Source organism: Aptenodytes patagonicus, chromosome 3 (genome assembly GCF_965638725.1).
Source record: "Aptenodytes patagonicus chromosome 3, bAptPat1.pri.cur, whole genome shotgun sequence".
Taxonomy (NCBI): domain Eukaryota; kingdom Metazoa; phylum Chordata; class Aves; order Sphenisciformes; family Spheniscidae; genus Aptenodytes; species Aptenodytes patagonicus.
The window spans coordinates 1,238,208-1,256,116 of NC_134951.1; the positions used below are offsets into that span (position 1 = coordinate 1,238,208).

General features: G+C 52.2%; 1 protein-coding gene across 9 annotated transcripts in view; it reads right to left on the reverse strand.

The window, feature by feature from the left end:
- Nucleotides 1–17,909, reverse strand: part of OTOF (otoferlin) — a 120,042-nt gene that overhangs the window by 23,128 nt on the left and 79,005 nt on the right. For all 9 annotated transcript variants that reach the window (XM_076332488.1, XM_076332485.1, XM_076332487.1 and 6 more), the window contains 16 exons: nucleotides 17,517–17,648; nucleotides 17,002–17,064; nucleotides 16,042–16,126; nucleotides 14,687–14,846; nucleotides 13,247–13,433; nucleotides 12,721–12,907; nucleotides 11,842–12,065; nucleotides 10,135–10,243; nucleotides 9,463–9,646; nucleotides 6,651–6,771; nucleotides 5,283–5,383; nucleotides 4,732–4,822; nucleotides 3,745–3,861; nucleotides 2,364–2,516; nucleotides 1,693–1,882; nucleotides 1,170–1,294 (listed from right to left, as the gene is read on the reverse strand). In XM_076332488.1, the coding sequence (XP_076188603.1) occupies nucleotides 1,170–1,294; nucleotides 1,693–1,882; nucleotides 2,364–2,516; nucleotides 3,745–3,861; nucleotides 4,732–4,822; nucleotides 5,283–5,383; nucleotides 6,651–6,771; nucleotides 9,463–9,646; nucleotides 10,135–10,243; nucleotides 11,842–12,065; nucleotides 12,721–12,907; nucleotides 13,247–13,433; nucleotides 14,687–14,846; nucleotides 16,042–16,126; nucleotides 17,002–17,064; nucleotides 17,517–17,648 (2,229 nt within the window). The remainder of the gene's footprint in view (nucleotides 1–1,169; nucleotides 1,295–1,692; nucleotides 1,883–2,363; nucleotides 2,517–3,744; nucleotides 3,862–4,731; nucleotides 4,823–5,282; nucleotides 5,384–6,650; nucleotides 6,772–9,462; nucleotides 9,647–10,134; nucleotides 10,244–11,841; nucleotides 12,066–12,720; nucleotides 12,908–13,246; nucleotides 13,434–14,686; nucleotides 14,847–16,041; nucleotides 16,127–17,001; nucleotides 17,065–17,516; nucleotides 17,649–17,909) is intronic.

The window sequence follows — 17,909 nt, forward strand, 5'->3', positions numbered from 1 at the left end:
GTTGGTCCCAGTTTTTCCTGCACCAGGATATTAGCAGCGCTGGGGCGGGCAGTGGTTTGAAAATATTTCTCTCGGACATTGTGGACAACGTAAAGGGTCCATTACTTTTAGAATAGTCACCCCAGGTTTCCTTTATAAGCAGTGGAAAGAAAGCGATGTTTTTAGGGTGCAGTTGTCCCTTCCTAAGGTGTACGGCTAAAATAGATGAGCAGCGCTGTACCCTTTAGGGGTCCTTTTGTCTTCACCGTTTATTAAGAGAATTAAGAGCGCTGTGATGCAGATGTGTACACTACAGCTGTCTGCTGTCTACTGGGTATCGATGTCCTCTCCATGCAGCGCTTTGGTTTGCAGCTGTTTGTTGGATCAAAGGGCGAAGGCAGCCGGTGCCATACAGGGCGTAGGGCTGATGGGGCAGGAGATGAGACAGATCCACAGTAGGATCTGAAGCCTGATCTGAATGGAGGGGGAATTATAGGTCTGAAATGCTTTGCGGATCTTGACCCTTGCAGCTCGCAGCGTTCACCCCTCACTCTGACGTTTCTATTTGCTCTGCTTAATTATCTGCTTCTTTCTGTAAAATCAGGGTGAAACAGTGCCCCGTGATGGGGCAACCACAGGGATGAGTTCTGGAGAACAAGCACAGCCCTGGCCTGTCTCAGCCATGTGTCAGGCTGCAGCTCCAGTGTCTGGCAGCACTAGTGGGCTGCTGCACGTTTTTTTGGACCAGTGAGCCATTGGGGTATCTCCCAAGGACTCTTCTGAGAAAAAAAAAACCCCGACAGCAGGCAAGCAGACACAAATTATTTCCAGTGTCCACCAGGCTTGCTAAAGCTTGGCAGCCGTCAGCCTGGGAAGGGAAGACACAAAAACCACTTCAACATGCTCCAGTTTCTCCTAACCAGGCAGGTGAATCACGGCCACAGGGACACGGGATAGCTGTGTGCTGGTGCGGGGAGGCATGTCATGAAGGTGCTCCTGGGGAAGGGGCTCCTGGAGACAGTCAAGCCCCCGTGTTGTGGCTGCTTTCCCACCCCAGGACCCCATGATCCACCTAATCCTTGATTCACTAGCAGTCGCGAGAGCTGTGGCGGGGGAGCAGGATGGAGAGCTGATGGGACGTGCAACGCCAGAGCCCAACCCAGCCCTCCAGGTCAGGAGATGGTGTCTACCTCGGTGCATTGGCTCTGGGAGATGAAGAAGACTCGTGCAAAGGGGTCTGAAAGGCCACTGCTGTCGGCCGCAAATAAACTCCTGGCTTGGTACATGTGGGCTCGCAGCTGGAAAACCTGTTTCTCTGCAAGAGAGGGGGGAAGTGAGACAGCTTGATACGCAACCCTGGAGCCCAGCAGTGGGGCTCAGCCTGCAGAGCGAGGTCTCAGGGGCATGCTTTTGCTCAAGGCCAGCACTGATGAAGGATATAGGCTCAAAGCATGAGTCCTGAATGGATACGGACTGCCTCGGCGTCCTGCTTGCCACGTGCAGAATGACAGCTATGAACGGGGTAGGGAAGAGGGTGCACAGTTCCCACGCCCCAGCTCCCCATGGGAGCAGTGGGGGACCTCAGACTGGGACAACTGGAATTATTTCCCCCTTAGCTCCTGGAAGCCCTTGGCCCAAGTGGTGTCCAGCCAGGCTCCCTCCTGCCCTCTCCATGTCCTGTCCCCAGACCCGCTGCAGGCAGAAAGTTCTTACTGGTGTAAAGGAGGCTGATGGGTGGGAAGGATGGCAGGTTTTGGCCTCTGGTGGTCTTCTTCTCCTCAAAGCCACAGGGCAGGCCACTCAAGAAGTCTTTGCGCTGTTTGTTGAGGCCTAGCCACAAGTACACCTCCATCTTGGCCTGAACTGTCCAGCCAGCAGGTCCAAACCCCCTCTTCCCGGGTAGCTGGGCACAAAGGACAGAAGAGTTTACATGGCTGTAGGGAAGGCCTTAGAGACAGACAGACCACCTCTTGCAGCATTCAACTCCTTCTGGTGCATTGCTTTTACAGCTGCCCCTTAAAACCAGGGACCCAGCCCTCATCATTTTGGATCATGACACTGCTCTGGCTCATGCATTATCTTCTTCCCACCATGCTGGCTTCCTCTTTCTAAGCCAGCATCCTCTTTTGTGGCCAGCTGGATCAAACACCTCTCTCCTTCCAGACATTTCTCACTTACCTGACTGGGTAAGATCAGTGGTTCACACTTCCTAGCAGCAGACTTCCACCCCTACCAGTAGAGTATGGGTCTGTTTTGCCTAGTATTCAAGCACCAGCAAAATTTGATACACAGCTCTCTCATCTCCATCTCCCATCCTCCCAGTCTGTCCTTCCTCCATCTCCCTCCTCTTGGCTGCAGTTCCCCCAGGGAAGACAGACCGGCACCTTGAGGAAGACGGTCTTCACTTTGGCGCAGTCCTTGCCCATCTCCTCATCCACAATGGAGTAGAGGATATCCTTGGAAGGGATGCGGGCGTAGGCAATGCGCTTGTTGTTGCTCATCATCCAGATGAAGATGTCAGGAATGGTGTGCTGGGGCTGTGAACACCAGCGAAGAGCCCTGTCAGCGTCTCAGCTTTTTCTGACCACTGAGGCACCAGCGGGACTGAAGACCTTCTGAAGGCAAATTCAACAGATGCCACAGGAGATGGACGTACCCATTGCCACATTAGGGTCATTGAAATGGTTTTGAGCCTCCCACTGCAGAAGCTTTTCTGCTTAAGAAAAGCTGCTCAGAGCTAAGCTCAGCAGGGTGAAGCCTAGCAGGAAAGAAACTGGGATTTACATTTGTTCTAGTTTAAAAAAATAATAATTTTGGGTTAGAAGACTAAAGACTTTCCTTTTCTCTTCATTCAGTGGCCATGGGAACTGTAGGGCAGGGGCCATACCTTCATTCCTTACTATGGAAGAGGTTCCCTGTCTGGACAGGTCCCATCACACCTTATAGTCTGGTTTATGTTCTGCTGTGGTGAGTCAAAGCCAAGGAAGGCCTTGCTGTAATAAGGGGTACGTAGTTGAGGCTGGGAGCCTGCCATGGGAAATGAGAACAGGAGGTGCAACAACTGTTGCACAGCCCGTGAGGGCCAGTAACCCCCAATGGCTGACCCAGTCCTAAACTGTAAAAATGTCAGAGGAACGGTGGAATTTTCTGAAAGAAGGAAAAAATATTTTGCAGATATTTGGAAAATATTTCCTTTGGAAATGCCGTGAGCAACTCTAATATATTGGACTATTATCTCTTACCCGTGAGCTGGAGTGAAACACGAGTACGCTGCAGCAACAAAAATTGGACGGTTTGAGTTCTGCAAGAGGACAGGGCTTTATCCCACAGCCCTTCGAAGAGCCAGTTACTTTAACAACTCCCTACCTAGCCAGCATCAGAAACAGCTCCCTGCTGCTGACTCTAACGCTCTGTGGACGTGTGGCACCTTCCAATGACTGATCCCCCGGGGAACTGCATGGCCTTGCCATGGCTGAGGCTGGCAGAAATGCCTTCAGCTCAGCTGCAAGAGGACCCAGCTCTGTTACTGGCTGGGAAGGGCTCTTAAATTTGTTTCAGCGCTGACTCGTTCCAACCCAGCAGTGCACAAGCAAGGCTGGGAGGCATGGGGCAGCGCGTAGACTTGGAGTGGCTCCTTGCACAAGACCTGGGCCACTGGGGACCCCTCCTGCCTACAGGGTTTGCAGAGAGGTCTCCGTCCATCCCAGGCTGCTGTTGGCATGCTCTGACCCAGACAACACCCTCTCTCCGTGCAGAGGGACCCACCTCATCTGCCAAGAACCGGAGTTTCTGCAGGAAATTTTGCACCAGCTTCAGCTTGTCTTTCATGGTGTTCTTCTTCACCTGCGACCGCAGAGTCGTGGCTTGCTGCCCCATGTTCTCCTGTGGTTAAAGGAGAGCCCAAGACACCACATTACCAAGAGCAGAATGGAGCACAGAGAAGGGAGCAGCACCAGGCAGGTCCCCGGCGTTTGGGAAAGGGTGGTGAGGAGGCAGATGCCTTAATCCCACCACGTACATCCTGGTGATGGTACTTCTGACACCCGTTCACCAACCTTGGCATGATGCAAGGAGGGCCCCTGACAGTGCAGAGACGTCTGTCCCAGCGGAAGGTGTGCAGGACAGAGAGGTGTCAGCTGTGTTTAGGGCATTTTGGGTTGGCTTCTAGCCTGGTGTTAAGGATAGTCTCTCCCCTTCTGCTGACCCTGCTGTAATTCAGCACCTGACAGTTCAGAAAAGGGGACGTGGAGGCTTTCACATGTTAAATTCATCGCTCTGAGGGATGCAGCTGGCTACCGAAGCTGGTGTCCTCGGCTGTGGCAGCTAGATAAGCCACCTGCTCTTTGTACATCTCTTTTGCACCTCCAACTTCTTTGCAAGAAACTGGGCTACCAGCCCCAAACGTCTAGGCTATATCTACCCCTGGAGCAGCCGTGCTCTGCAGGCTTCCCCTAAATTACTCCTTCCCAGTTTCCTCAGCTGTTTGACAGCAATGCAGCTCCTCCCCTGTATTCCTGGATTTCTTTCCAAGGCAAAGCAGAGTGTGGTGGAGGGGAGGCAGCAGCATGGACCCAAGTGCCACCTGGGACCCGTGCAAGACCCAAGTGCTCTTGAGCTCCTCTGTTCAGAAATAAACCCCAGTCCACGGAGAATGGAAATCAGCACGCCTAAGGACCAAAGTTCCCCATTGCATTGACAAGGTCCAGCCCCCGTTCATGAATCCTCCCCCCTGCCTGGCTGAATCCCACTTACCAGCTCCCGCATGCAGGACTTGAGCCTTTCCCGGTCCAGCCTTGTGCGGGAAGAGTGGTGCTGGTCCTTGTCAGCCAACGTCACGAAGCGCCTGGCGGAAAAGGTCAGCAGGATGAATCCCGTGGGAGCCCGCGGGCTCTCCTCAAGGAGCCGTGGCCGGCTGGATCTCTGCCAGCAGGAGGGCATGTCACTGGAGGGAAATGCCCTCGTTTCCCCCCCCCCCAGTCTGCAACGCAATCGCGGCCAAGTGGCCCGTTTGCACCCAGTGCTGTGTCATGCATGGGGTGCGGGTGTCGATCAGGTACCAGCCTGTGGATGCCACAAGATTGAGGCTTTTGCCTCTGGTTTGGGGTCTTTGGGGTGCAGATGTAAGCACCACCTCACCCATGCTCCAAGCCAGAAGGCAGCCAATACGGTGTTGTGCCAATGCGATGAAATGCTTGCCCGTCATCCAGAGGATAAGGCAAGGTGGGCTTATGCTCACAACCTTGCCCGCAGCCCCGCAGAGAGCAGGGGCTGCAATGTGCCACCTTTGCCCATCTGTTACTCACAAGCACCCACTGCTCAGCTCCTCCAGAACCCCTCGGAGCCGGCGCTCCGGGTGCGGCTTCTCCGTCTTGATCATTTCCTGCACGTCGTTGAGCCCTTCCTCCTGCAGCGGCGATGGGGGGAAGCATAGAACCATAGAATCATAGAATCATTAAGGTTGGAAAAGACCTCTAAGATCATCGAGTCCAACCGTCAACCCAACACCCCCATGCCCACTAAACCATGTCCCTCAGCGCCTCATCTACACGTCTTTTAAATACCTCCAGGGATGGGGACTCCACCACTTCCCTGGGCAGCCTGGTCCAATGTTTCACCACTCTTTCAGTAAAGACATTTTTCCTCACGTCCAATCTAAACCTCCCCTGGCGCAACTTGAGGCCGTTTCCTCTCGTCTTATCGCTTGTTCCTTGGGAGAAGAGACCGACCCCCACCTCGCTACAACCTCCTTTCAGGTGGTTGTAGAGAGCGATGAGGTCTCCCCTCAGCCTCCTTTTCTCCAGGCTAAACAACCCCAGTTCCCTCAGCCGCTCCTCATCAGACTTGTGCTCCAGACCCCTCACCAGCCTCGTTGCCCTTCTCTGGACACGCTCCAGCACCTCGACGTCCTTCTTGTAGTGAGGGGCCCAAAACTGAACACAGTGTTCGAGGTGCGGCCTCACCAGTGCCGAGTACAGGGTCACGATCACTTCCCTACTCCTGCTGGCCACACTAGTTCTGATACAGCAGTGAGGGGGCAGTGGGGCAGAGCCCCGAGGTGGGGCAAGGTCCCCCCTGAGGTCCAACCCTGCACAGAGCAGCCCTGTGGGGGCTGCCAGCGGGAAACATCCGCTGCTTCTCCAGACCTGCCGGCTTCAGGGCTCAGATCTGGCACACATTTGGCTGTGGGGACCTGGCTCTGGGTGATGGGCATGGCTCCACCGCCCCCCACGAGACTAGCTGGCCAAGGTCCACACTGTCTTGGCTGGACTTGCCAGGCTTTCCCTTTGCAGAGCCTGCTGCGACCCTGCCAGCATGGAGCTGTCACAAAGGCTCCTTGGGAATTAGCTGAGACTATTATGGAGACTCTGCCACACAAGTGGTTCAGCCCTGCAGTCCAGGGGTACAAAACCTCCGTGCTCCTGCTCCCTTTGGTGGGGACCCCTGGGTCCGACCCACAGAAAATTCAATGAGCTCTTAGGATTTGCACATTCAAATGGTGGAGCATTTAGCACTGGGAAACCTCCCCCTTTCTGGCACAAGTTTGCTAGTTGGTCCTTGCACTGTTTGTCTCTGCTTTCTGACAAGCTGCAGAGATGAGCAGGGAGCCTGGATGTGCCTCATGCCAGCCCCATGCCCCAGGCTGTCCCCCTCCCTCCCCAGCACGTACTGACCAGCTTGTCCGCAATCTTGTCCATGATGTTGGCATTATACAATCTGCGGCGCTGGTCCTGCCACCAGCTCTTGATATAGATACAGGGCTTCTTCTCAAAGTACGGCAGGTGGAAGTAGTTCCTGCAAGAGGAGGCAGAAGAGATGCTCCGTGGTGGTGACGCTCCCAGCCGGGAAGAGCCCCTGCCCTCTCCCGGGGAGGCAATGCTGCGGTGAGGAGGGGGGGTATATAGGAGGTCAGGTGTGGGAGAGAGGGGACTGATGTGAATTGCACCCTGAAGAACAGAGGCTCCATCTCTCCTAGCACCCTTCCCAATGCCAGACCCGGGGCGGATGGGTGCAGTCCCCAGGGACTGCAAATTTACCATCTCAGACCAGAGAGAAACTAGGGAAGCTCCCACTCCCACGGCCTCACCCACAGCCCGGCAGACAGCAAACATCTCCAGCGTGGCAGCAGGGGCTGGAGACAGGCAGCAGGGGCTGGAGGGAGGCAGCAGGGGCACAAGGGAAACCAAAGCGTTAACACCCTTTTCTGAATGCTGATGGGCATCTCCTATAGCCCCCCCGGCCCTCACAGCAGGCAGAGGTCTCTGCCCTTTGCGGAGCTGACAGGTTTCCATATGCTGGTGGGATGGAGCGGTTCTAGTCACGGTACAGCTAAAGGGAGGATGAGGCTGAAGAATGGGTTCATGCTTCTTGGCTGCCTGAGCACTGACCACGAGCTGGGATCCACCCAGCGTGAAGCCACTGCAGATCCTGCTGCACCCGGGATCACCCTTAGTTAAAACCCAGCTTCAGCTCATCCTTCTGAAGCCATCGGGCTATTTCCAGCCAGAAGATGTCAGCAGAACCCCACGGCTGAGCGTGAGGCTCCCAGCACCCAGGGGCTGGGGACATCTGGGTAAACAGCATGAGAGTCAGAGCCCAGGGAACAGGCTCGAAAAACATCGGTGCTTCTCATCTCCGTTCGGCATTCACCTTGACAAGGAGCTGGTAAACAAGAGGGGAAACCCCAGGTAGACACTTTTATCTGGAGTGCAAATACCCTCGATTCAGTGTGGTTTGTTTCATTTCCCAATTGAATTAAGTCAGACAGTTAATCTATCAACATCTATCTACCGGTATAACACAGCCAAAATCCACTTTAAGCATATCTCGTCAGGTTAAATCCAATTAGCTTTCTTTAGCACTAGTCCTTTGTATTCAAATCCAGGCTGTGGCTGAAGCCCAGCCCAGACGTCCCAAGACACTTGTGCTGAACCCGTTCAGTTCGGGGCTTTCTGATCCAGCTGCCTGGGACAGAAAGCACCCACCAGGATCACACTTGCAGCTGTCTGGATTTCACCTCTATTTTAGGGTAACTGCTACCTGCACATCACAAAGCAATTCGTAAAGCGGACACAAAAAAAATTGTCTCAATTTTACAGCTGGAGAAACCGAGGCAGAGAAAACAGAAGCGATTTGTCCACTGACAACCAGCGGTGCATTGACAGACCCAGGGTAGGACCCAGTTTCCCGAGTCCTGGTTCTGTTAAACACCGGAGCGTGGCTGTCAATGACTGTAAGCAGCGGGGACAGACAGACTGACAGAAGAGAGATGCTGCAAACTAGGAAGGCTGAGAGGACTTAAAGTCTTTTACCTCAATCTCCTGCCTGACATATTCTCAGCAACTTTTTCCAGCAGTTTTTTGCATCCTCTCCCCTCTGTGTGTCTGTGACCTTGCTTATAAAAAAGATGGGGACAGACTTTTTAGCAGGGCCTGTAGTGACAGGACAAGGGGGAATGGCTTTAAACTGGAAGAGGGGAGATTCAGACTAGACAGAAGGAAGACATTTTTTACGATGCGGGTGGTGAGACACTGGCCCAGGTTGCCCAGAGAGGTGGTGGATGCCCCATCCCTGGAAACATTCCAGGTCAGGCTGGACGGGGCTCTGAGCAACCTGCTCTAGTTGCAGATGTCCCTGCCCACGGCAGGGGGGTTGGACTAGATGGCCTTTAGAGGTCCCTTCCAACCCAAAGCGTTCTACGATTCTATCTGAAGCGATGAAGAAATGCAGCTTGTCTCAGCACAAATTACCTTCACTTCTGAAATCTATGCCTTATCTCTAGATGGACTTTGCTTGTCTCCACACGGTGCCCATGATGTTTTTATATGTCTGGCAGCTAGAGAGAGCACAGATGCAAAGCCCAGACCTCTCCTCCCTGATGTGCAGTACTGGGTTGTGCCACCAAGGGTGGCAGCGATCCCAGGGAAGGACCTGTTTTTAGGCTGTCTACAAAACATATGTATGGGAGTGAACCTGTTTTTTCAGTGCCCACCAACGATTTTTTTAATCCACCGGTTAACTTCATCCCTATTTGCCATAGGGGAAGAGCACCAAAGGTATCAGGTAGCCATGAGTTTTGGGTGCATATCTGGCCAGGTGGGTGAAGGATGTCCTTTGTAGGGTAGTCTGGGAGGTAAATTCAGCCCTTATTGGACATCAGAGAATCCACAGGAGTGCTCAGAACCGTAGGAAATGGGGTGGCTGTTCAGCTGGCAGACTACAGTATCGAAGACAAGGTATCTACACGTGGTATCTAATCTCCTTTTACAGGGCATGGAGATCTGGTCCCCACTGCTGCTCCCAGGTCTGTTTGGCCGAATGACTCCAGGCCCCGTGATGGCACTGACTTCACCTCTGACTTCATCTCTGCGGAGAGCGGTGGGAGCTCGGACACCCAGCGCACGTGGGAACACCTACAGGCCGTGTCTGAATTGAGAGCCACATCTCTGCCCAGTGGTGCTTCAGTGGCCAGGTGGGCATGCTCACCTGTCTGTGACCAGGGGCTTCACGGGTTGAGATGAGGAAACAGAGGCCAGCTCTCCACCCTCATCACCTTCATCCTCACTTGAGTTCTGGAGCAGCTCGGACTCCTCCTCATCCCCATCCCCTCCCTCTTTCTTCCTCCGCAGGATAGGTTTGCTTATGCCATCGATCTGGTTCCCATAGTTACCTCAAGAAAAAAATGTGAAATAAAGTCACAGGGTTGTAACTCCAATTGGGCTCCATCTCTTGGCTTTAATTCAGGCTGGGGAGAAGTTTTCTCTGCAGGAACCATGGGGGACAGTGGAGTTCAACTCTCTGAAACCATGCCCAGGAACCATGAATTAGTGATGGGTGTCTGTCCCCTGCTCATGTCCCCTCTCGAGCCAGTAGGAATACACACCCTCCCTTTGGTGGTCAGCCTCAGGAGGCACAAAGCCTGGGTGAGAGAGGGAGCAGCTCCACTGGCCACAGCACAGCATGCACACAAGAGATGATTTGGGGCCCCGCATGGCTTGTGCCAGTAGAGTAGCCATCACTGTCTCCCTAAACTGAGAGCTCTGCATGCTCTAACATGTGTTGGTACGGAAAATGGGGAAGAAAACCTCCTCTCAGCCTTGGATCCTGCATTCCCTGCCAAGCATGCTTCAAAACCACCCTCCCCAAAAAACAACCAACCTATTGTGACCTCGAAGTTGATGGGTTTGTCACCAATCTTCCTGTCGATCATGGTAGCTTCCAGGAAGGCTCCAAAGAGAAAGAACTCCTCCATCTTCCCAGTGCAGTTCTGCAGGAGGAATCACAGGGATCAGGGTTGAGATCAGCCAGAGGGGCACCTCGGAGGGCAAGGTCCCCTTGGGCAAAGGGTGCATCACCTGGCACCTCTGAGCACCCTCATGGGCTTTTTGAAGGTGAGGTGCCACTGCTTGGGCTTTCAAGGGGACCATGAGGGTTTTCTCTCCCCTAGCCTGAGCCATCTTTAGGCTCACTGCAGAGAGAGTTTAATTAAAGATTTTAGCCTAACTTTTAAATGTGTTGGCTTAACTGAGATCAGTCATCCCTTGCATGTGAGGCACTATCTAAGGGACATTCAGGAATACGGGCCTGAGTTGACTCACAAATTGAATTAATCAAACCACACCGAACCATCTGCCTGGGTGTTCTTTCAGAACTGGAATGGCTTTATTTCCAGGTGGCTTCATTTCCCCTGGAGGTGGATTAAAGCCACTCTGAAGGAGGGCTTTCACACAGAGGGTGCACTGCCATCAGACTTCTCCATTTCTACTTCACACCCTTGGCTCACATGGATTGACTTATGTGGGCATCCCCAGGTAGGACAAGCCTGGATGTGCCTGTTTATGCAGAGCACAGGCAGCAGCCTTGCAGGCTCTACATGTCAGGACTAAAGCTGTGGGGCTTCTCTTGTCAGGAAACAGCCATTCAATTTCTCTGACCAGTTCCACCTTGCCAGAATTGGCTGGGAAATAGGTTAGATTCTTGACTTCTGTTCGAAACCCATCTTCAGGACAGGAGTGAGACAGCTGGCATTAGGAGAGGGCTCTCTTTGTCCTTGTCTAACTCCCAACTGGAGAAAAATCTCAAAGTTTAGGATCCTCCCTCACTCAGATATTCCTTCCGCCCAGCACTCCTAAGAGGGGCGAGCATTTGAATGATCATAAAATCTGAAATCCTTGCAAGATTTGCTTTCATTGTGCTGGGGGATCCAGAACACTTAGGACAACACTAAATGAAATCCTCAGTTTGTGAGTGTCGTGGTTTAACCTCAGTCGGCAACTGAGCACCACGCAGCCGCTCACTCACTCCCCCCCACCCGGTGGGATGGGGGAGAGAATTGGAAGAGCACAAGTGAGAAAAACTCGTGGGTTGAGATAAAAACAGTTTAATAATTGAAATATAATAATAATAATAATAATAATAATAATACACAAAGCAAGTGATGCACAGTGCAATTGCTCACCACCCGCTGACCGATGCCCAGCCAGTCCCCGAGCAGCGGCCCCCCTGGCCAGCTTTCCCCCAGTTTATGTACTGAGCATGACATCCCATGGTATGGAATGTCCCTCTGGCCAGTTTGGCTGTGCCCCCTCCCAGCTTCTTGTGCACCCCCAGCCTGCTCAGTCGGTAGAGCATGGGAAACTAAAAAGCCCTTGACTAGTGTAAGCACTGCTCAGCAACAACTACAACATCCGTGTGTTATCAACTTTGTTCTCATCCTAAATCCAAACCACAGCACTGTGCCAGCTACTAGGAAGGAAATTAACTCTATCCCTGCCGAAACCAGGACAGTGAGACCAAAGATAAAAAACCAAGAGGCCTGAGACCCAAGACTCACCACTGGCAGCTGTAGGGTTAGGGGCGACTTACGTCAGCAATTGATGTGGCCTGCTCGACTTGCACCTCGGTGGAGCTGTTGATCTCCGGATTGGTGGTGTCCAAGATCTCCACAGCAAGACTCATCAAAAGCCTGGCCCGGAAGGAGACGCCTTCACCCAGACCCTCGTTCAGCTCTTGGTGCTCGTCCATCAGGGTGTAGTTCCGAGTGGAGCCATACATGTTCACCCACGCAGGGCCAAAGGTGGGCAGGAAGCCTGCAGTAGATCAGACATGCACATAGGGAAGGGGATGTGCAAGGAGGAGGGCATGTCTTTGCCTCAGGATACAAACTCCCTCATGGACTGGCATCACTTTCGGTCTGTGTACGGTGACGCAGGCTTGAATATGCACGTGTGTGTGCATGGAATTGCATGATTGCAACCACACATGGAGACAGTTCTGCAGTGAAGGCAGCGATGGGGACGTGCAGTCCACCAGCCCAAAGACAGAGGTGAGTCTCCCATTGGGTGAATCTCCCAATGTGAGAGTCAAGAAAAAAGAACCACCCATTAGTCCCCTTTCTAGAGCCATCTTTGGTTTCACATTGGTCCTGCCTATGTATGCTGGTGTGTTCATGGGGGAACCTGTCTGATGTTCATCCATTCATGGCAATGAATTTTTTGTTCTTGGGTGTCTTTGCTTTCAAGTGGTAGACTGGAGGCTTGTGACGAGGCTTGGTTTTCATAGAGCGCATGTCCAGTGACCTCAGAAGACCACTGCAGTGAATCAAAGTCTCTCCAGCTGGGCACCAAGAAGCAGCTATCTCCAGGGGTGGGGAAGGAGTCTAGGCTATTTTGCTAACTCTCTGCCAAAGGGACGTCTCTCTACCGCGAAGAAGGTAGCTCGGTCTGCCCCCGGCCTTAGCTTTACCTTTGTCTCCTTCGTTAGAGATCTTCCGCAAATCAATGAAATGGGTACCAATGGCCACATCATTGACTTTGTCCGAGTCTCGGATCTGGATCTTTATCCGCTTGCACAATGGAGGGAACATTTCTGTGAAGACTATTTGCTCATTCCAGAGAGGCTCATAGCTGCTTTTTTGTATGGTTGTCTTCCCCTGCCGAGTGGGAGGAGACAGATGTTTGACAAGGGTTTGAGCTCCCAAGCCATCCCTCGCAACCTGAACTGCTCCCTTGCTAATGACCACTGAAACATGCATCCTGCCTCGTGACTCTCCTCTCCCAAGTAACAAGCTCCTTTCCTCAACTGGAGAGTGCTGCAAACCCATCACAGCCTGCACAAGAGAGGGGAAACATAGCAAACGAGGTGGCTTTGCCCTGCATCTCAGCATTTACACGCCAGGACAACCGAGATCATCTCTGGCCACATGCACAATGGCTGGTCCCGCTCATGTTACCTCCCAGGGTCACCCTGGTACCGCACACAGCTTGCTCACCTTCTGCCCTGCAAAGACCACCTGCACATAGGGGTCTACCAAGTCCTTGTTCTCCCCAGTGAAAGCCTTCTTCACGTTGGCCATGATGCTGGTGTTCATACGGGGCAGTCCCTCTGCTCGATAGATCTTGATGTAGAAACGGGCCCACTGTCTCTCCGGAGGGACCCCGTCCGGGAGGAGGAGGTTCCTGCAACGTCAACAGATAGGGTTGGAAACAGCTGCTGGGGCTGGCAGGTTTGTCAGGAGAGGCTTACCAAAGAGGGAGAAGCTGCCCCACTTTCTGAGCACAGGCTCTGTGGAGGTGGAAGGATGACCATTTCTGCAGCCATAGATTTTATTGTCGTCCTGTTTCTGCCCATCCTCCTGTTCTGGGGTGGGGAGTGGTGGTTTTGTAGGCAAAAACTTAGAGGAGCTCCTTGAGGTGCCCCTGGGACAATGTGCGTTCCACTAAAGGGATATAATAATTATTGTCAGTGGAGTCTAGAGGACAATTAAACTCAGCCTAATTTAGACATCTAAAGCAGGCCAGATGAATAGGATGTTAGAAGAGCCTTTTTTCTTTATCAGGGAGAGCTGGGGTGATTATTTTTGGGGGAGAATTGAACTCCATCAAATTGTTTTTCTTGGTATATGTGGCTTTCCTTTTCTGGGGGAAGAAATGAGAGCCATGGGGGATGCTGTGAACAAAACAATTTCTAGAGGAATTGCTGGAGTTGTCCATGAAAAAGTGGGATAATATCACCACTACAGCATGGAACGATGGCCCAAAATAGTTCAGGCGGTGCCTTGAGCTCCCGGTCCCCAGCAAGTCAAGAGAGCTGCACTGGTATTTTGCTACTAGTCTGGGTTTCTGACTATGTGGTGAGAGGCTGAGAGGTAGACTTGAAAGCCCATGGTTGCACTTGGAGATATTTAATTAGCCTGAAATGTTTTGGGGCTGGAACTAAGTTTTAAACTCTCCTGATTTTTCTTCCACGGCCTTTTAGATGCTCTGGGGAGTCAAAGAGCCCTGCCCACCCATGCAACCTGGGAAACTGCATCCAGACCTCCCTGCTCTGCCCTGGCAGTGAGTGATGAGACCCCATCCCGTCCCATCCAAGGGTCAACAGGAGCATTAGGTAAACAGTGGGGACATCAGGTTGGTTGACATCAAGCTGGCGTTGGTATAGAGAGCTCAACAACCAGCAGATGGTCTGACCCGATAGAAACGACTGGTCTGTACTTGATAGGACCTGGATTTGCACCAGTAATCTGCCACACATTCTCTCTTTTCAGCAACTTATTTGGTCCCTCTGGTTTCATCGCACACAGTATGGGTACTAGAAGGGCTACCAGCCTCATCCAGAAGGGATGCTGTCCTCATTGCACAATCCAAGGTGAAGAAACATGAAAAATCATTCCCAAGCAAGGCTACGTGAAGCCGTCTCTGCAGATCCTTACCCTTCAACGTCATCCTCATCCGTCTCATTGGCTTTGTGTGGTGTCTTGATGTTGTCCCCTTTCCCTACCACGGCGACGTCACACTTCAGGTAACCTTTCAGCCCGGCGGTGAGATCCTCGGGGTCTGAAAGGATGGCCCATTTGTGGTAGAACTGGTGCTCTGGAAGCCAGGGGACAAGACAGTCATTTATCAGAATGAGACACAGCAATTACTGCGGGGGCTGGAAACGTCCTTCCACTCGAGTGGGGGGACCTGCACATACACGTAAGAGACATCTTCAGGTGCGAGGAATTTGGACAGAAACCCCTGAAAAATTCCTTAGAAAGATGTGTCTCATGTTGAAGACAGAGTAGCAATGGGATAAACTGTCTGAAGCGGGGTGGAGTCTCCATCACTGGAAGTCACCATCCCTGGAGGTGTTCACCATCCCTGGAGGTATTTAAAAGACATGTGGACGTGGCACTTAGGGACATGGTTTAGTGGTGGACTTGGCAGTGCTGGGTTAACGGTTGGACTCGATGATCTTAAGGGTCTTTTCCAACCTAAATGACTCTATGATTCTAAGCCTTTAAGGCCTCACGTGCCTTTTGATTGGCGTTAGAAAGACTTCATCCTTCTGTGGAGCAGAGAACCAGACTAGATGATCCCTTAAGGTCCCCCCAGCATCATCTGCTGACCACCCCTGAAGTGCAGACTCTGGAGGCTTCATTTACATCTTAGCTCTCAGGCTTATTTATAGAGGCAGAGTGCTGCAATAGGCATGACATAGGAGCAAGGGAAAAAAAAAATAATGCAGTGATTTTGGAGGTATCTTTTCTGAAGGGGTGTTGTCTGTTCAGCTCTGGCGTGCTGCGAGCACCGGGCCCTCAAATGGGCGTTGCTGTTCTGTTTATCATCAGTGAGCAACACGACAGCAGCTCTAATCAACCTCTCTCTCTTTTCTATTGCACACCAGGCATCTTCATTTCGTGGTTTAAATGCCAGCCACAGAAGGCAAGATCCAGCCCATGACCTTCAGCTCTCTGGAAGGCTGATATCTTGCCTGAGCAAGTCGCCTTGGGCTTCCTTCCTCAGCAGGTCAGTGGATAGAGACCAGCAGACCCAGAGGGCACCTCAGCCCTCAGCCTCTGAAACCTTCTTTCAGGATGGGATACACAACCTTCTCCGGAGGTGCTGAGTGCTCTTTCCTGACCGCAGAGGGTAGCCCAGGTGACTTGCTTATCTCTAGGATACTAAAATTAAGTTAGATAAGCGTCACCCAAGGAAACTAGCACCTGCCCGGCTACCTTGCAAGGACATTTATTCAATGGTGCAGGTAGACACACAGGACTGGTTGGAAACAGCGTTTACATACCAGGTTGGGTATAAACGGTTCCAACGTCCATCTTGAAGGAGCCTACCAAAGTCCCACTGCGCAAGAGGTTTTTTGAGTGGATCACCTGGAAATCGAGAGGGGAAAACAGGTCAGACTTTTTTCCATGCCCTGGAAGCCCTAAGGCTCTTCCCACAGGTGTTCAGTGTCAGATGGGAAAGGAGCTGATGCGTTTTCCTTGGTCTGTATAAGGACACTAAGAGGCACAGTGGGGTTGGCAGCTCTTGCTTAGCAATCTTGCAAGCAAGTGTATACTTGGATTGAATAGAAAAAAAATGCAAAGAAATTAATCTTTGAAACAAGATGCAGTTTTCCAGCCACTATGGTAACAAATTTACCTGAAGGAAGGGACATCTACCTGAAGGAAGGGTCTTTAGGATGCTCGAAATCTATGCTTTAATTTCCTTTGTGGGAGAAATTGTACAGCCGGTCTGTGCGTGGCATAGATAAGGATATTCCTAATTAGTGTGCTTTGGTCAGTGAATCTGCAAATCTTGTTCATCGCCCTCCTCCGTGGCTGCGGGGAGGGCTGCAGTCTCTGCTTTGCTCTCAGCATCTGCAGTCCTGAATTTCCACAATAGCTCTGCCAGTCTCATGCCTCAGGAAATCCTCTGGCAGGCTCGGGAAGGCTTTGCTTCTCCCCAAGCCCAAACACATCCCGAGACAGGTTTAATTCTGCCTGGCTCTGAAATACCAGAGATCAGCCGTGGAGGGAGATAGCGAATGCAGGAGTGGAGCTGTGTGGCCCCAGCAATGAAGGTCAGCGACAGAAAGAGGGACTGGGGGTCTGCAAAAGAGGTGAGGCCCATAGGACCGAACACCTTGGCCCCTGTTTGCGGGTCTCATGTCAAGGACCTTAAATCCATCCCCAGTGCGTATGCAAAACGGGCTGATTTCTTTCAAAGCCCTGTGAAAAGGATAAACACAACCATGCTCACTTACGGACAGCTTGATGATCTTGTCGAACATGACATCTGGGGGGACATGGAAATCGAAGACGAAGTACTGAAAGGGAAAGAGCAGTGGTGAAGGCAGGAGAGCCGGGGCGGGCTCCTTTCGGATTGAAAGACAGTATTGGGGTGCACGCTCCAGCAGGAGAGGCTGCGACTGCCTGGGGGAGCATCCCGGAGCGCACGTCACAGCAGGGATGGATCCGTGTGAGCCCCAACACTGACAACCTCTGCAGTCTGAGGAACTAGCACTAGCTTATTGGAAAAACTGAGAATAATTTAGCAGAGATCATGTGAGTGCGCTTTTTACCATTTTGCAAAATACCAGAGGGCAAAGGCTTCATTTCTCCTTCTGCTTGGTTTGAGAGTTCATCTCATTCCGACAAGAGATGACAGAAGAAAACAAAGAAAAAAACCCAAGTGACAAGAAAGTACATTTAATTGACTAAGGGCAATGTAGACCCTGAGGAGCAGGTAGCTGGGAGCATCACCGGAGGACAGACCCACCTCATTGTAGTAAGGGCAATTGGTCGATTCCTTCATGGATGTGTATTTCTTTTCCTCTCCAACCTCCACGCAGACCACAGGGTCCATGTTGAGCCCAACCAGCTGCCGGGCCTCGATGATGGTGATGCTGACCTGGGGAGAGGGATGCGTGCACCTTCACCTCCTGAGAGCAGCATCAGATGCCGCTCGCTGCCTTAACCCCTGTCTCCCCGTCCTGGTTTTTGAGGCATTTTCAGTGCAGTGGTGGCAGCTCTGGGGTCTACTGGTCACACCCAAGACACCGGGCTGCTCGGACAAGCCTGAGCAAGCTGCAACGTGGTGTGGGATGCAGGAGAACCCCGGGCATCCCTGTTGCTTCAGCCCCAGAGCATGGGCGGCTTCACGCGAGGTGTA